The following is an 18,524-nucleotide window of genomic DNA, read 5'->3' on the forward strand; positions in this document are numbered from 1 at the left end:
GACATAGCCTGAACATGATGATAAATCACAAAACAAGAGTTTAATAAAGGTAAAACCTTCATCTCTAGGGTTTTTTTTTTTTTTTAAAGCTACCACACTACCACCTTCCCAATGGTATTTGTCCTAAATAAAAATGGCAACATACACGTTATAAGAATCATATTGGTTTTGTAATAAGCATGAAACATCAGATATTAAACACACAAGATTGCTGTTCCTGAAATAGTTTGTGTATACTTTATGTATTTGGAAAACAATATAAAAACACAGACAATGCAAATTGTTAACAAGTTCCTTGTGCATTAAGAGTTTATTTTGTAATGGAACTGCACCATTGGTTATTTTAATTGAGGTATTTAGCCAAAATCCAGTATATTTTCATTAAAATAACTACACTGCCTTATAGTATGTAAAAACACTTGTACAAAATTTGTGTCAAATGTCAAATAAATACATAAATTTTGATATTTATGTAAAGGGATTTGGATACTATTACAATTAAAAAAATTGCTGTTTCACATATTTTAGGCAAACATTCAACTTTACATTAGAACAGACTTCAAACTGAAGCCCAAGTACAAGAAAAATACAAATGTAGAAACTTAAAAGTGCCAACAAACAAGATAATTCAAGTACAATAAATGTTAAAAAATATATATTTATTTCAGTTTTCAGATGCTTTCAACAAGTACAGGCCATCATGATTTAAATAAGACAAGAAAACATTTGAGATAAAGGGAAAGAAACATTTTGTTCCAGAATAAAATAGAAATTGTTAATCCACCATTTTAGAAACAGAAAAGTCCACAGCAACTTATAAAAAGATACTTGTGAATTTATTTCTGTTTTGAATATGGCCTGGAAGAGTCCCAATTTCTATCCCAGCTACCAGGCAATGATGATTTTTCCATGTCCATGCTCTGACTGCAATCAGATAAGTAACTGCCCCCTTCTTGGCTTTGACTTGTAGAAATTGGGTATGTTGTTCCCAGAAAAGTCTGATGAGTGAGTACATTAAAGTGACTGAATTGATGGGACATGTTTAATTGTCTGCTATAAAATTGCAAGTTATTGAAAGGAACTTGTTCCACTGAATTGTGTTTTTCTCCTTCAGCAGAGCATATTGTAGAAACTGGTATAATTGGTAGTATCCCCTCCAAGTCAATTTTAGAAGTCTCTTCCACCAAACCAGTTTGTGCTTCAGGAGACACCTCTGTAACAGATATGCAGCTTCCTTTTGAAACTAGTCCCTTGGCCTCTCTCTGCAAAGCTTCAAAATGAGTATCATACTTAGAGGCATCATTGCAGATTTCTATTTGTGATGTTTCATCCCCTGAATCCAGAGACATGTCCTCATCCTTTTCATCGTTTGCTACAAGAACTACATTAGAAAAAGAGAGAAGTCCTATTCTACTGAAATACAAACTTTTATTAAAAAAGCTATACACTACTCACAGAGTGTTACGCTTCAGGTCTGTAAGTCCAATATCACTTAAGTCTTGGTCTTCTGCACTCTTGTTCACTTACTCAACATACACACTTAACCCTCTGTGTGAGTGTCCAGTTACTCCGATGCTAAAAGCTTCTGCGCACTGTGTTCATGTTTAGTGTTGGGAAATCCCAACTCCCAGCTCCAAAGGGGTTAATGTCAAAACAGCATCTAAAGTTATACAGTAGGTCAGTATTTGATCAGACAATTAAAGGACTACAATTACTGGCATTTCAGTCCTTAGTTTCTAAAACACTATGATTAAGCTTATCCCTTCCTGTAAACAGAACAGAATGCCACTTTGGCACTCGTCTACCTTCTCAGATACCATGTTAGACTGTAATTATGTATTTAAAATCTCTTTTGGCATTCCATCCCGGCTGCTTTCCCCATCACTTAAAATAGAAAAGAGTAGCTTGAGAGTTGGGTTTTCCTTGCCCTCTGTAGTGTTCTTTTACAGGAACAGCAAAGCCACAGTTTCAAAGACCTCCACCCCATACATCTAAATAGACAGGGAAAAAGCTTTATTGCTTGTAATATTACCTGATTGTCTTTCGTGAACATCAGAGGGAGGGAGGCTGTTTTCTTCAGTAACTGAGTTGTGATACCCAACAAGACTTCTAAAATTTTGCATTAAGTCATCCACAGTTGCAACTACTATTCCATTGTCAGCATAACTGGAAAGTGTTTTGAGGTTCTTTTCTAAATGCATAGAAGGAGATTTTATATTAGTGTGTGCCACTTGGCTTCCTTCCTGAATACCAAGTTTCTGTATTTTACTTTTTACCTGTTAAGAAGACAACATGTCTCTGTTGTATATTTTGAGCCTGGAGCCTGATAAGACAGTCTAATTCTGGAGCATTTCGAGTTTGAGAATCACAGTTATGGTAAGAAAGAATTTCAACCAAGTGCTTCTTTTGATAGGTATTCAAAAGTGTCAGGAGACTCAGGGCATTAGCATTCATTCTGAAATAGAAACCCATTATTGAAGAGGTACTTGATTTAAGGTCAGTCTTAAATGCAGACCAAGAGATGAACATAACATTGAGTTCTATTTTATTAGATTTTTTAGAACACAATTTAAAAACAGAATCATTTTATCTGCTGGTATTTGAAGAACACTGCTTACCTCCCCAGCTCTTTAAGTTTTTTATGTATTTTGCAGTGAACTTTCCACTGCCATTTTCCATCAGGAGTATTGAGATCCTCAAGAAACTTCAAGAACTGTTTTAGTTTATCTGTTTTGGAAATATTTGAAATAAAAGTTAAATTTTGTGGTACAAAAGTCAAAAAAACTATGTAAGTGCATACATAAAAAGCTATTCTTGCAGTTACTATCTTTAGTAGTTGCACAGACATGAACATTACCTCCAGTTCTTTAGGTTTTCTTCTTCCTAGCAGGTCAAGTTATTGACCATATTCCAAAACTGAGTCTTTTTTTTTTGGTAGGTCAGATCCATACCACTGGTGGCTACTTACATAAAAGTTGAGTTCTACCATGCATGATCTCTGTGGCTAATACCAGCTTCTTATAAATCATCACTCCATTTTAAAGTGTTTTTCCAGTATTTTTGGCTAGATTATTTATGGACAAAGAATAAAAGGTTGCTATGCAGAACTACACAGTCTTAACACAGAAAGGAAAGACCAGGTTGCTTAATAATTACCATAGTCTCCAAGTTCACATGTTCTCCAGAAATGTTCTCCAAAACAAAAGCCAATCAATGAGGTAAGAAAGACACTACACTAGCTCTGCAAAAAACGCTTGCAATAGTGTCTTTGATAACTATCTGATGGCAAAGTTAATTCTTTACTCCTCTGAACAGAGCCTCTTGGTCAAATGCTGAAATTGAAACTTAATAAGGCAAAGAAAGAAGACGACACGCACGCTGCCAGCCCTACTTACCTACTGTGATGGACTCTGGATTAAGGACAGATTCATCTGACACAATAAAACCCCCAGACACAAACAATTCATTGTAAGTGTGATTTTTCACATCATCCAAGCTATCGACACCCGCAAAGCTGACACAAGAAAGCCTCTTCAAAGTTACCAAGCCAGGTATCTGTTTAAGAATGTTTCAAATCACAGATGTGTAAGCAAGGAAAATAAAATAAATACATCATAAAAGAAAACGGAAAAATTTTTCTCTGCTACCTAAAATATCAAATACTAAGCATCAAACTTCAAAATACATTTTCTGAGTTACTATTTTGGACCTTCTGTCCAATATGTGCTCATAACCCACAGATGTCAGGAATACCTTGTCACTGGACAGCTGCCTTCACTTGCCACATGAGCATCACAGAACTAGAAGTAAAACTAATTCAGCCTCTATATGTATAAACTACACGTTGGCATAACTAGCAAGAATAAATATGCATTAAAACATGTATTTGGAAGCAGGTAACATTGTTTCATGATGTAGCAAGCAAGACTAGATACTGTTACCACCAGTTTTGTTTTTCACAAAGCAACTAAACATAGCTCTTTCTTTAAATGCTATGAGAAAATAATCTTATTCAAAATGAGTTCCCCTTACTGTATTTTAGCAGGCATTCTTTACAGCACTCCTTTATTTGTGAATTACCTTATGGATGAGGTTGGCAATGTCTTCATTTTGAATAATTATCAACAGTTTATCTAGCGCAGCTCTTCTTTTAAGGAACTGTTCTGGACAGCACTCTGTATTACCTAGTTTTGTCAGATACTCCTATACCAGAGAGGGGTTGGTGAAGAAGAAGCAAAAAGGTGGTTAGACCAAAACAATCCCACAATGGTTTTCCATTCAAATGCAACTCAGGGACTGCTTTTCTTGTCTTTCTGATATATTAACAAGAAATACATAGTGATATAAAAATAGGCTGCTTTAGCTAAAGTCCTTCTTACAGAATAGCACATTAAGGGGCCACTGACGGCCTACCAAACCTGCACAAGTTCTCAAATAAAAACAGAAATTACTATTATTTCACTTGTAACTTTAGTCTTATATAAAAGACAGCAACCTCAATAAATTACCAAAACTCTTAATTAGGAAAAATTAAGAGATATGTGCAAGCTAAGTAAGACTAGCTTGAAATCTCGAAAATGAAACAGGACAGCCTAGTTTGGCAATTCAATCAAAAATCTTCTTTTGAAGCAAATTTCTAACCATGTTCGCAAGTCCAATCTTGTGCATTCTCATTTGAAACACCCTGCATATCCTTATATTTTAACATGTACTTAGGATGCACTAGAAAGTATTTACCTTGATTTCTTTGCAGAGTGTGCTTTCCTCCTCTTCATGAATATAAAATTTCACAGTGTTCTTCTGTACATCTTTAATAATTTTGACCAAACTGTTAAATACTTCAGGTTTTAACTGGCTTATAAAATCAGAAAGGGCTGGTTGAGTTGAAATGCTTAAGTTCTCTGGGGATTTCTCAGTCTTTTCTGGTGGCTCTATCAGATCACCACTGGAAGATGTCTGATCAGATGTCAGCTCATCCTCTATTTTGGCATTCGCACGATCCAATTCCTCCTTTCCTAAGGGCAAGCTTGATGAACACTGCTTGCCAGTATCTGCATCCTTCACATTATTGCACAAAGGTTCTGATGATAACGCCGTGCCCAAGTCCCTGCCAGCCGGCAGGGCTTCTGATGGAAGAGTCAGGGCTGGGGCAGTAACCACATCTGCACTCTCAGGACTGGAATTCACTGGTGGGAGATGCCTGCTGCATGAAGAGGACAAAATAACACTGTTCAGCTTCTCACTCAGTCTCTCTATATATTCTTGGACAGAAATCTCTGAAGCCTGTAAACACAGGTATTCAGAAAGTCTCGTTATCCTCTCTTGAGCTGAGAAGACCGGTGTGGACATTCCACTGACATACGCAATATTCTTTTGCTGCAAAATTTCCTGAATCTTTCTTGCAAAGAGATTATATTCTTCTAATAGTGTAGTCTCTATTATTGCACTTATGGAATGCTTAGCAGTAAAAGGCTGATCCGATAGCCCACACTGATCGTCAAGTGTTTCCACTTGTCTTGTATGAAGTCCATCTTCTGCTGTCTCCTTTTGCGTGTCTTCAAAGTCAGAGTATGAAAACTGATAATCAGAACTTCTCTGTCTATTTATGACCCGGGGGTCATTAGGAAAAGCATCCTTTGGCTGTATATACACCGGTGATTCCTCTGGTGATTTCAGACCTATATAGAGAGAGTCAATCATTATCATCTCATATTTGAAAAACGGACAGTAATATGTGATTGATAAAAACATGGAAAGGCAGTTTTCAGATGGTATTAGTCCCACCCCCCACTCAATTTAAGTATACAAAACAAGTAGCTGAGAATCTAGAAAATCTCTCATACCATACAGCAACAAATTCAAAGTTTGCTCAGAAAAGCAGGATGCAAGCAATTCTTCCAGAGATGACATTAACCACAGCAGCAGGGTGACAAATTGAGATATTTCATTTAGCTGCCAGACAGTAATCCTGAGACTTCCAGAAAGTATATTTAGCCACACACCACCTTAGAGAATTAAACTGCAAATTTAAAATCCTGTATGTCCAACCTCACAAATCAGAAGCTTTTTGCATAAACGTTTGATACAAATCTTACGATACTTATTGATCTGCAGTATGCTGTAACCTCAGAGATCATTTCTGCCAGCCAGTTTACCACCTGCATTCAAAACTTTGTTAAATTTGCTTCAAAAAAAAAAAAAACATACTTCCTGATCTTCATACTGTGAAAGTTTTAAGACATATTCAGATATTTATATGTATTTCTGCATGTATGTGTTTCATAAATATTTTGCTAAAGGGAAAGCTAAAGGGAAAAAACCTGCCACTAAGAAGATGCCCTCTTGAGGGCCACAGTGGCAGCTTGTAGACATTTTATGCCATTAGAGAGAAACCAAAAATGTGGTTTCTCTTCTTTAATCAAGGAAACTAAGGGCTTTTCCTTCACCCTTCAAAACAGATTCATCAAATAAATTTTTAGGTTTCTTTAAAAGCAAAGATAAATCAGGTCATTCAAATTAGTTCTATTTATTTTACTTTGAACCTGGTTTTCTGTTGCTGTCCTTCATTGTTGACATTTGCATAGTCAAGTATTCTAGCTGTAAAAGACTTGAAAGTGTGTTCCAAATCATAATGTTAACAGAGTAAACTCAGTTTAACCTACCTTGAGACACAAGGTGCTAAAGAATAGATTGTTTCTCATTCTTCTTGATCTGCTTGACACTTACAAGCTATATCACTATTGTCTTCAAGAAATATTGTACTACTGTACTTAACAGAATAGAAAGTTCATCTATTAAAGCACAATGTATGGTTTTGAATACATCCTTCCTTAGTCATGCCTGGTGTAACCAGCTATGTCAGAGAAGTTAGAAAAATGACAACCTGAACACAATCTTGGAAAGAAAGGCTATTTCACAGCTGCCAAAGAAAGCTACTGTCCTTGCAGACATCTTCAAAGCTTTTAAATGAGGTCATTCTACAGTGACTCCAGAGAGAGACAGAGTTCTTGGGCATTTTTGTTTTGAAATCAGAAACTCAAATAATACCTGACAAGAAAGCTTAGAGCATTCTGTTTCTTAGTATGCAAGATCAATGTTCATCAAACTTATTACTGCATTAGTCTTCTCTTGCATGACAAGGAAGAACATGCAAGAACAAATTCTGGGCTGAATGTCTGAAGCCAAAAATCACTCCCATGCATTTGCTGGGACACACGGGCACAACCTACCTTTAGAAGCATAGCTCCGGTTTGCTTGCGATTGTCAGAAGTTTACATCATGTAAGCACGAAGCAACGAACAATGACATGGCACAGTAGCAGCCCCGAAGAGCTGAGGACCTACGACTAACTCTACTCGGACCTTTCCCGAGGCGTAATCAGGGCAGCAACAAGATAAGCTCCCCATCAAGCCAAAAGCTACAGAGAGTGAAGTTCTCAGAATAAGTTCAGCTGAATATGACCTCTGTGTTAGAAGTAGAACATATTTCTCTTTAAAAAAGATGAAAACGAGAGATTGCTAATTTGTGTAATTGTGTAAAGATGGAGAGGTAAGACTGATATTCTCAGAATTCCCTTCTACAGATACCCTGCTACAACCAAGAGGAACAGGCAAGTCACCAGATGTACAGAGCCAGAAAAGAACAGCAGCTTCCTCTAAATTAGACCACTGAATAGATCATAAATTCCTCGGGATGAAAACTCAAGGGCTCTTGATACAGGAAGAGATGCCAAATAAAATCGGGCACCAGTAGCCTAAAATTTTAAAGGCTCTTCTGACCCTCCTAGAGCCTTCTTGATGTAATTCAATAAAATGAATTCATTCCCTGAAGGCCATATTACTGATCTCATCCTAAGTGTTCTAAAGAGAATTCCACAGTAGGTGAGATATTAGCTGCTTGGTACTTTAGGCCATAATGACATATGCAAAAAACATCCACTCTTCTCACCTGTTTGCTTATCTTCATGCTTTTCCAGTTGATCCTCTTGACCTCTTCCTGCCCCTCCTGAAGGAGAGCAGCAGTTAGCATTTGTAGACTTTCTAGGTATTTATACAGTACCTTTTACATGATCATACTGCAGATACTAGTCAGTACTTATTGTAGTAAGAGCTAATTTGAAGAAGTGATCTCCTTAAGAAACTTAAGAAATCCAGCAATGCCCTAGTCTTTTACACCTCTGGAGAACAGCAGACTTTAAAGCAGACTTCAGAGAAAACTTTACTTTCTAGTAAGAATGGCAAAGTGCAAGCACCTCTCAGATGACTGTGCGAAGTGGCAACAGTCAAACCCTTGTGCTAACTCCTACATCCATGTGAATTTTTGAGCTGCGTAATCATCGCTTTGCTTGTTACTTCTGCCATCTTATGTTTGCAATTTCCTCCAAGAGCAAAAGAAACATATTCTACCCAAGCAACTTTACAGTCTTGATTACTTAGCAAAATGACAGAACAGATATTTATGTTCAACATGAAGAAGCTGCAGATGCGATCCAAAATTTCCCAACCATTTCTCTGAAAGCTCTATGAATACTATGGAGGGAAAGGTATTTCCCCTGCTCTCCTCCCCTCTCAGGCATGGAGGGAAAAAAAAAGAAAAAAGAAAAAGAAGAAACCTGCAGAACAACACAGCAGGATGGATATGAAAAGAGCATAAAAGAGATTCCAGTATTTCTAGAAGATTATCAGAAATTAGGCACTTTTTATTCAGTCTGTAAAGTTAAACCCTTCTATCTTGGATTGGTCATAAGAGGGCTTGATTTCCAGCTGCGAATTTAGAACTCCTGATGATTGCTCCTATCAACCAGTCTCCACACCATCCAAATACATCCTGTTAAGTCTTCCTAAGAATTGATTCTGTTGACTCATCAAGTAGTAGAGTAGCAGAACAGAAACTTTTTTATAATATTCAAGAAATAAAAGTTTACATAAAGACAAAGACCACATAGCACTTCTAAAAGAAGAACTTGATGCAGTAAGAAGTGGACTACTTTGTATATGGATAACACATGCTTTGCATATGGATGACTTTTTTCATGATTTTTCTAAATTAGTAGTTGAAATTATACTGAAAGGTCCAAGTTCAAACACCAAGTTCAGAACAGCTGCATACCTTGACTGATAAATACATAAGAATCAGCATTCCTGAATGGTCAATATGTACCCAAAACAAAACGTATCAACCAGTACCTGAAATGTTTTCATCCAGGACATTTCCAAGCTATTCGAATATTAGAAACAACTGCACAGTAGGTCATATACTTGTGTACCAAAACACGAGACCCAAGAATGGGACAAGAGATACAAACCTTTAGAAAACAATTTGTTGCACCATGTGCAGCAACGTAAGAGTTAATCACCCTCTTACCTGTAATGGGAATAAGTTTCCAGTGCATCCCAATTTCTCCTGTGCTATTTGAGTTGGAATGTTGCCTGCGATAACTATGTTCTATAGGTGTACTGGGGCAGGGACTGTATTCTTCAAAACTACTAACACTTCCAGTGCTTGCTTCCTAAAAAACAACAAAATTTCAGTTCAGAACTGGTTTTGCTTATTTAGTTATCAAGCTTACAAACACTAAACAGATGAACAATAAGAATGTGCCAGAGTTTACCAGTGTAATGGAAATCAGCCAAGTCAAGCCAGGTCAAAGACAGAAGTATTGAAATCAGGTTTCATTTTCCTATTCAATAGTTTGACATAGACATCTTTGCTGATCATCTATCAGTAAGTCCTAAGTCTTAGAGAACAGAATTGGAAGAGGAATAGAGAGAGGAGGGAAAGGTAGTGTAAGAAAACACTGAAGCTGCAGCTTAGCCTATTTTTTTTAGAGCTATCAAGCTATGAAACGGTGGTATTTTTGAGAAACTGCCTGTAACTACATCCTTGAACGATCCAATTTCATCTTGAATTCCAGATAGTTAAAAGTTCTCATAGCAAATAGCATCACTTACAGTGAAGGCAGAGTCTTTCCTGCTCAGTGACTTAGAAACTGGGCTTTAGGTAGAAGTACCACCCATAGAGACCATAAAATAACTCCTCTGTCACATGAATATCACCGAATAGCAGGGCAATGGGGAACTCTTGAGCCCTGAACTCAGGAGTTTTTTTTGAAAGGCGGGCCTCACAGTTCTATGAAACATGGTGAGCGTGCATGGAACACAGCTACCCCACAGTGCTCAACATCTACATCATCGTATCTACACAAGAAAGCCCTTCTGCTAGGCACATGCCAGCAATTCTTTCTCAGTCACACACTGAAACAAGCACATTATCTTTTCCTCAGCACACAGCCAAAAAATGCTCACTTTAGTGTTATGCAAGCGAATGCCACTTGCTAGCCCTGTGAAATGCCTGCTCCTTTGTGCTATGTCACAGAGAGTCTCCATTGTGGAGAGGCTGGGCCATGAGCAACTTCCAAAAACTGGAGCTGGGGCTGCAATCAGAGCAAATGTATGCTTGATGCTTAGGGTGGAAAATCATGAAGAATCACCCTTCAATACTGCTGACAGAAAAGGTCACTAACTTGCAAAGAGTTAAGACTAAGAAATTTAGGAGTGAACTGCTGCTAACCCACTCCACCACCTTTCTTAAATATGAGAGAGCTTATTTAGTTCCAAGGACAACTGACTGACTTTTGGCAATCTGCTCCCTCAAGACAAAGGACAGGTATTACTAAAAGGAAGCCCAACTCTCACTCTGCTTCTTTAGAACAACTGTTGCAAACCCGTGCAGAAGGATGTTTTAAGTCACCGCCAGGCAGCTCTAAACACCAAATACGGAATGCAGTTTCACCTCCTTCTCTTTCTTACTTGAGTGGAAAAAGGTCTCGAAAATACTCTGCCTGGGACTGATAAATTTATTTTTGATTTGTATTTTGCAGGAAGACGAGGAAGAATTCCAGACTTCTAAACTTGGAGAGAGATGATGTCAACTTAGCTCTGGCAGGAGCCTGGTCCCTAAAACAGTTCCAAACAACAGAAATAAGAAAATATGTCTTTTCTGTGACTTAAGATGGGACATAATCGTAACAGTAAGTCTGATGTAGCCAAATTGCCTCTGTATCGCCTCTGTAAAAAGACTAAGAGGGGAAATCCCAGAGGAACTGAATAATGATGAAGAGCACTGAACCATGCCACAGTTGTCATCCACCTGTCATCTTTTCAGTGGAGTGAGGTGTCAGAAATCACAACCAGCTAGTAACAGTCAACCGTGAATGGCCTGTCCCAGGACCACTACACCAAGAGGGCTCATGTGGAACAGCAGTTGCTTCCGCCTTCCACTGTCCAGAAAAATTACAGCAAAGCAACTAACTGCAGAAGATGCTCTCAAACGTCTCCTTACTTTGTTTCAGGTACAGGAATCCCCAACACTCTACCTAGATCAAGAATTAGCCCAAAGGATGGAAGAAGCCAGAAAGACAGGATGCAAACTCATTTATGGGTAATGCTGTAACTGCTTCATTAAACCACCTGGTAAGCAAGGCCAGAATATCTGATTTTCATGAGTTTAAAAAAAAAAAAAAAAAAAAACTTCAAGGCTTTGGTCTCAGCAAACATGTAAAGATTATGATATAGCACATTCAGTAACAGGTAAATTTTGTTGCCTGCTGCTACAGTACCAGGTATGATAGTTACCGAAAAGCTGTGTGAGGAAGACTGGCCAGTTTGCTTTGTATCTTTCTGGTATTCTCAGTTAAAGCTTCTTACAGAAAGAAGAGACATAAAGAACCAGGAATATCTTTCACAATAAAAAAAAAAAAAAAAGTATTTTCTGTATAAAACCCTGTCAAGCAAAATTATCATCACAAAAAATCAGTACTTATTGGTTTTTTGATGCAACAAAATAGAAGTTTTTTCATTCATTCTGATATCTATGAAAAATAGTACACTTGTTACTACCCACATGGCAGTTTCACTTACTTGCATACGTAGCATATGTTCAAGGCCTACTTCATTAGCTGGAAGCCGCAGATCAACATCAACAGGGTAGGGGAAACATGCTGCATCAGTGTCCAGTATCAGTGGGCTCTGTGGGTCCTTAAAGTTAACATTTTCAGCCTGAGCAGTATTAGGAAGCTCATGACCATCTTTGTCTTGTGCTGGAATGGATTCATATTCATATTTTTGTCTCGTATCCTCTTCAATGTCATCATCAGTGCTTAATCCTAAAGCTTGATTTACAGACTGTGCCAACGATGAATCCAAGCGTCCTGCACTAGCTAGTGTTTCTAATAGCACTTTAACGAGGCCATGTGTGTCAGTAACCGCAGGGTCAGATACATCTTGCAGCCTCAAGTCAGTATCATGTCCACCAAGACCAGTAATAACTGAGAAAACAGAGTGTGGCAATTCCGAGGTTCTGCCCCCTTGGGGTGGGGGAGAAGGGGAAAAATAATCCATTACTAAGTTTTAAGATAAAAGCAAAACCAAACCCCCGAACACCTACCACCATTTCACTTTTTCGTATCAGTTCATACAACACACATTATGCTCTTCATACCTATTTTCAGTGGGGAAGGTAAGAAGGCATTTTCTAGAGCTGAAAGTCTATCCCAGATTAAATAATTACATTCCTTCCAATCACTCAACACCACGCTATTTTGTATTTAATTTTGCACTCACATCCTATGAACTACATTTTTTACAGCAATTTTGGACAATAGTCCCTCACTTACGGCGAGAATAAGATTTGAACAAAATATTCACCTGTCTCCTCTATCATTATCACTCCAAAAGCTGCTGAGTAACTGAATGCTTAATCTCTCCAACTTGTTTTAGACTAAACATAACTATAAATCTTTACCATTACTTTTTAACACCAAACACAACCTAGAAACAGAGTTGTTATTCTTCTGCTAATCTCCTTTTCTTACCTTTTCTTATAAAATCAAGGTCATTTTCTTTGAAAGAGATAGGCCAAAGAATTACTTTAAATCTTTGATTAACCCCTAAATTCACGTATCAAATACAGAGTGATTTCAGTGCTGACTAATTAAAAAACTGCTTATGCATGTAAAAAACTGCATGTTACATAACCTCACAATACTTCAGGTAAATTTTTTTGCAGGACATTACTTTTAGGATTATACAAAAACATGGAAATTCAAACCCCATGGGTGGTGGTATTTTGGTTATTTGAAGGAGTTAAGTCATGGAGGCTTACTTCTAGTATCTTCTGAATTAAACACATGTACCACAACAGTATTGATATAAAGCCCTCTGCCTTCTTCCAGCTAATCTTCTCCATCATTTTCCCCCTTTATGAAGAAAACTTGAATCATTGCCCAAAAGAGGGGTTGGTCAGGGAAACAGAAATGAGGGTTTTTGGGAGATCTTAGGTATCAGATAATATCTTAGATAATTACATTTTGGATGCAGATCTCACGTACAAAATCAATTCCGTTCTAAAACTATTCGGTTGTTTCAACTGTTCTGCTACAAACATTATCATTTAATTCAAAACTTAACTGTGTACATGCTTAGAATTAAAATTTCATTTTCAGCCTAAATGTGCTAGGAGTTAATGTGGGGTTTTGGAGCCATTATTAGAGCAATGACAGAGGTTAAAGTCTGCAGAAGACATTTGATATCAGAAGTCTGCTGAACTGTGTAACTTTTCAAAAGCTTTCATAGAGTGCTAACAAATGTGGAATTCAGTCTTCTTCCCAAAGGGAGAAGACACAAACAGCTTCCATGACAACTGCTGTTTACTTGTCTTCTTGAACATGACAGCTTACATAAAAACAGAAACTACATCTGTACTGATAAAACTTGAGTCAATGTTTAAAAGAAGCAATCATACATTAAAATACCCATAATAAGGAAATCAGCTTATGAAGGCTGAATTTTAAAATGCTTTTAAGTAAAATAGTAAAGAGGAACTAAGTGTTTCTTACCTTCATACTGACAACTGTTTTCTATAGAGTCACTTATTTTGAAGTGTTTCCGCAATTTTTCAGACTGATTTTCTAGCTTCCGTTTTAGACCACTTCTGTTTCCAAGGTCTGCAGAATCAGACTCTCCATCTACATTTTTTTTCCTACACTGGATTAAGTTGATCAGCTCTTTGAGTCTATCAGGATCATAATCTCCTGGATGAGGGGCTTTGTGTTTGGCAGCAGAAGCTTCGCATTTTAAACCAATTCTTTTCCCAGATTTTGTATTTGCCAAATCAGCGTCGTCTTCTCCAGCTTCATAATCTGAGATGGGACTGAACTGTTGAAGTTTCTGTTTGCCCTCCATCAGTTCCTTCGCTCTTGAAACAGGCAGTTGATATGCCTCACGACCAAAAATATAGTTTTGCAAGGAGCTGTCAATATGAGATTTATTTTTTGGAGCACAATAAAGAAATTTTTTCTCATCCAACCGTGATTCATATGGATATAAAATAAATTCTCTGTATTTTCCATGGCTACTAGAGCATCTTTTCAAGTATTCATGTATATATTTTTCCACAATAGTATTGAAATCTGCAGTAGTGTCCTTACGAGACTGGACTAAAGCAAAGTGTAGAGACTGAACAAACTTCGTGAATTCCGGAACGATCTCCTTGTTTTCCTGCATCACCGTGGTAGCTGAATTTTTCTGTGCTCCAAAAGGAACATTTTTTTGCACTGCCACAGCAAGAAAGTTAAATTGTCATTAGGATGAAATCATAAATTTACAAATAAATTGTATCTAGTTAACAGTACTATAAATATTTAATAAAATAGTTTCAAAGGACTGTGAAGAGATAACCCATACCAAGAAAGGATTGTTTTGTGAAGTAATCAGCCTATCTAAGAGTCAATTTATGCACAGGCATGAAGAATTGCCTGATTTCATCATTTTGTAGTAAGCTGTATCCTAGATCCACACATGTAACTTCTAGTTTAAATTACTTCACTGGCTGTTCTAGAAGGAGGTCACTTGGAAGACTAAGGTCAACCAAGCACAGCCCATCTAACGGCAAGAAGCAGGGAAATGCAGCCCCTTTCCATGCAGTCCTGCCCCAGCCCGAGGCAAATTTCCGGGCTCTCTGAACCCTTCTGCAAGGGCATTCAGCTTTATTGCATACACCAGATTGAAGTGAGTGGGTACACGGTACTCTCAGCATTAAATGAACTTACTTGAGCTCCTTACTGCTCTTGGTTCTGGGAACAGAAACAATGCATGTAGCATGCGGGATCGTCCAGCTTGGTGCTCTAGCACATAAACACAAAATAAAAACTGTTAAGAATTAGAACCCCCCTGTACTTCAAAAGACAACATAGTATTCAAAAACCAAAGCTGCTGAAAAAGATAAAGAAAAAAAAAATCAAGCACAAAAAAGCTGACTGTGCATACCATAAGGTGATGTCATTTGCCAAGGAGAAAGAAGAAAAAGAAATCCTCTGTCCAGAAGCGGTTTAACAAGAACCTGTTTTTTAAGCAGAAAAATATTGTCTCAAGCAATCAAAGATCAAAACATTTGCTCACTAGCAGTATTCTTACTCCTCTAGGCTGAATTCCATAACTGACAAAGTGCTGCAGTGATGCAACATTCTAGAACATGTCAGCTAAGGAATTCTAGCAAGGTCCTTTTATATTCAGTATAGCTCAATTATTAATTAGTAAAATTATTTTGAGAAAGGAATAATTGAATCCGTGCCACTCACAAGTTTCTCTTTCTCCAGCTTTTGAAGTAAACTCTCCAAGTGAGTACCGGAACGAGACTTTTCCACAACTTCATAAAGACTACAGTACATTCCGTTCTTTAACACTGGCATGGTGAGAGGAAGAAAAAGAAAAAAAGAGAAACAAACTGCAGTTCAGAAAAGTTTTCAGAATTTCTGAATTTACCAAATAAAGTCAGAACTCTTTACCTTCTTTTGCTCCTACGTAAGTTTCCTTATAGAACAATGCTGGTGACATTTTTTTCTTCAACTGATCAATGCTCACAACTTTATCAATATCAAGCTTCTCAGGACTACAGACAAAGGTTGAAGGGGAAAGAGGGGAAAAAAAAAAAAAAAAAATCAAGAACTCTTTTTCCCGAAAGTCCTACCCTCATTTATCTGGTGAAAATTATCAAATGTGCGCTCTTAAAAATCTGTTCCTTGGGCTACCTTGTGAGCCAAGGATCTTTATACCCACAAAGATGGATGTCATTTAAACAGAGAGAAAGAAAAATCAAACTCTTCAAATAAAAAGAGACAAAGCTGACAGTGTCACAACTAACCATAACTAGTTTGTGTTTAGTACACAAACTAAAACAATCTCTGGACCCTCTTAAGTGACTCAAGAGTCCAGATTGGCACATTTGGAAAAAAAGGTCTAGCCAACATGTATGTTAGCCTTTCAAGCAAATATACAGTATCCACAATTCATCAGTCTTGAATAAGAAGAGTTCACACACCAATATTTTAAAATGTTATTCTTTAAACAATAATACTCACAGCTTGCATGGAAGCAGAGGACGTGTGGCTGACTTCAAAGAAACATGGCACAAAAGTTTTCCTTTATTCCAGAGCTGTCCCCTCCATAATGTATAGTTAGTTTTATCTAAATTAAGATTGAAACAGAAAGGAAAATAAGTTAAACCATGTTAGGAGAGACTGAAAGGAAATGGTAATATAGGCTGCCAATTCTCCAAAAGCAGTTTTAAGGACATAATATTAAGTTAAAAGAAAGGTGGTTTGCTATTCTATCTTCTTTTCACTTGCTGGTAAGTGACCTGTACCTATCTACATAAGCAGGTCCCCATTCCACAGATGCTGGCAGTTAACATCCTCTTTCCCTACTTCTATTGCCAACCACCTTCATACACGCATTTTGCTTGAATGAGGGTTTAAAGGAGGAGAAAATATCAGATCATGTGAAGCGCCTCTCAACAGAAGTAGGAATAGAAGGCAAGTTCTTACTATGCTCCAAGTAGAAGAGAACAGAAGAAAAAAAAATGCCCAGTTGTTCGCTAGCTAATAGAAAATAACACTTCAAGGTGATTGCTGGGATCAAGAAGATAACTCTACAATCAGTGTGGTACAGCATAAAAATTGAGTGAAGACAATTAAGCAGTGCAAATGAAACTACATGGGGAAAATTGTCTAATACATAAATATCTAATATTGCCTATATTACAGAAGTGAAACACTCCAATATATTCTCACCTGTACTTCTATCGGTGTTAAAGCTGTTGCATCTAGCAAAAACAAAAGACAAACACAATGACTAGCTGGACACAGAAGCTAAGCATTACATTAACTTTATTAGACTTGCAAACCCCAGTAATATGTTAACATCAAGTTATTTTTCCTGCAGCAACTTCCTTGATGCTAGGTATCTTGTATAGCTATTTTTAGTAGTTCAGTCCCCACATTTGGGTGTTTTCATATGAGTGCAGTTACCATTACCTCTGTAATTAACTGCCTATTTAGGTATTCTTATTCAGCTAGTAAGAAAATACTAGCAAAAAGTCCCCTGACAAAGTATATGAAACATTTTTTAGAATACCAAGATACTCCTGTGCATATTTTTATGTCTTCAGATTTCCTCTATTGAGCAAAATACACTGCCATGTAGTTTCCATGGGTGAGAAGAGCAGAAACATTTCCTGCAAGACAGGCCAGCTATACCTCTTGTTCTGAACTAGAAATATTTATGACCCTGTGACAAATCTGTGCATTTCAAAGCTGTTCATCAAGAACAATTCTAAGTCATTATCTAGAGTTATATGTGGAATGCCATTTTTCATAAATTCATTTCCTAGCTTACCTCGATGGGGGCAAGAATTTTGGTGCTTGCACCATTTCATCTTTGTAAGTAAATGAAACAACCGCATAAGGACAGACGTGTCTAGGTCTTCGTCTTATCTCGTCAAAGCCATATTCATAAAAATAGTACTAAAAAAGAAGTGAATGTGATGTTAAATTAGAAATCTGGTGAACTCCATTTTGCAACTAATGGTTCATGACCTTTCTTCCCTGAATCACACGCTCTTTGTTCCACAGGACTAGCTTACAGAATCTACCTCATGCTTAACTATTTGAATAAACCAAGTGAAACAGTTTAATATTTTGAAACATATTATGCCAAATATTAACTGATTTATATAAAAAAAGATATTGAAATAAAAAAAGTTTTTAAAGAAAGGTTTTGTCATGGAAGCAACTAAATACTATTGTGAATTTCTTCTTCAGCCACAAAGCTCCTGTATGAAAGAAAACTGTTAGTAAGGCAAGCCTTTTTTGGACAAAAACAAACAAAAACCACATTCATTTCCTAGATATCTGGCTTGGCAACAGCTCTGATTTATAGAAATCAATGGAAATTGTAATATTAAACAGAAAATCTTATAGTCGGTTGTCTGAAATCTATGGAGCTGAGGGACTACATCAACAGCAGGATATATAGACAAACACCGGAGTGATGGAATAAGTAAAGGACTGGGAGATTCAGATCTAATTCCATCCTTTTCTCCCTCACCATTTCCAAATCTAAGAACTCAGTAGGAATTCTTTCCTACCCAATGTTTACCCTCTTAGGAGTCTCATTCAGTGCCCAGGAGCT

The 18,524-nt window shown here is 37.2% G+C and overlaps 1 protein-coding gene across 3 annotated transcripts in view; it reads right to left on the reverse strand.

Annotated features, from left to right (window-relative positions):
• Positions 1-646: 646 nt before the first annotated feature.
• Positions 647-18,524, reverse strand: part of TASOR (transcription activation suppressor) — a 29,173-nt gene continuing 11,295 nt past the window's right edge. The window contains exons 7-24 of one of the 3 annotated variants that reach the window (XM_010218935.2): positions 17,730-17,857; positions 17,126-17,157; positions 16,415-16,520; positions 15,842-15,945; positions 15,635-15,738; positions 15,324-15,396; positions 15,107-15,181; positions 13,895-14,611; positions 11,919-12,364; positions 9,364-9,508; positions 7,948-8,004; positions 4,738-5,678; positions 4,081-4,203; positions 3,396-3,555; positions 2,619-2,727; positions 2,277-2,455; positions 2,033-2,191; positions 647-1,381 (exon numbers count right to left, since the gene is read on the reverse strand). In XM_010218935.2, coding sequence (XP_010217237.2) covers positions 837-1,381; positions 2,033-2,191; positions 2,277-2,455; positions 2,619-2,727; positions 3,396-3,555; positions 4,081-4,203; positions 4,738-5,678; positions 7,948-8,004; positions 9,364-9,508; positions 11,919-12,364; positions 13,895-14,611; positions 15,107-15,181; positions 15,324-15,396; positions 15,635-15,738; positions 15,842-15,945; positions 16,415-16,520; positions 17,126-17,157; positions 17,730-17,857 — 4,203 coding nt within the window. In that variant the 3' untranslated portion in view covers positions 647-836. Of the gene's footprint in view, positions 1,382-1,408; positions 1,661-2,032; positions 2,192-2,276; positions 2,456-2,618; positions 2,728-3,395; positions 3,556-4,080; positions 4,204-4,737; positions 5,679-7,947; positions 8,005-9,363; positions 9,509-11,918; positions 12,365-13,894; positions 14,612-15,106; positions 15,182-15,323; positions 15,397-15,634; positions 15,739-15,841; positions 15,946-16,414; positions 16,521-17,125; positions 17,158-17,729; positions 17,858-18,524 lie in introns of those variants that run through there. The other 2 variants (XM_088532041.1, XM_088532040.1) reach the window with 2 other exon arrangements.

Source organism: Tinamus guttatus, unplaced genomic scaffold (assembly GCF_059628265.1).
Source record: "Tinamus guttatus ecotype Peru unplaced genomic scaffold, ASM5962826v1 Tinamus_guttatus_pri_ptg000451l, whole genome shotgun sequence".
Classification (NCBI taxonomy): domain Eukaryota; kingdom Metazoa; phylum Chordata; class Aves; order Tinamiformes; family Tinamidae; genus Tinamus; species Tinamus guttatus.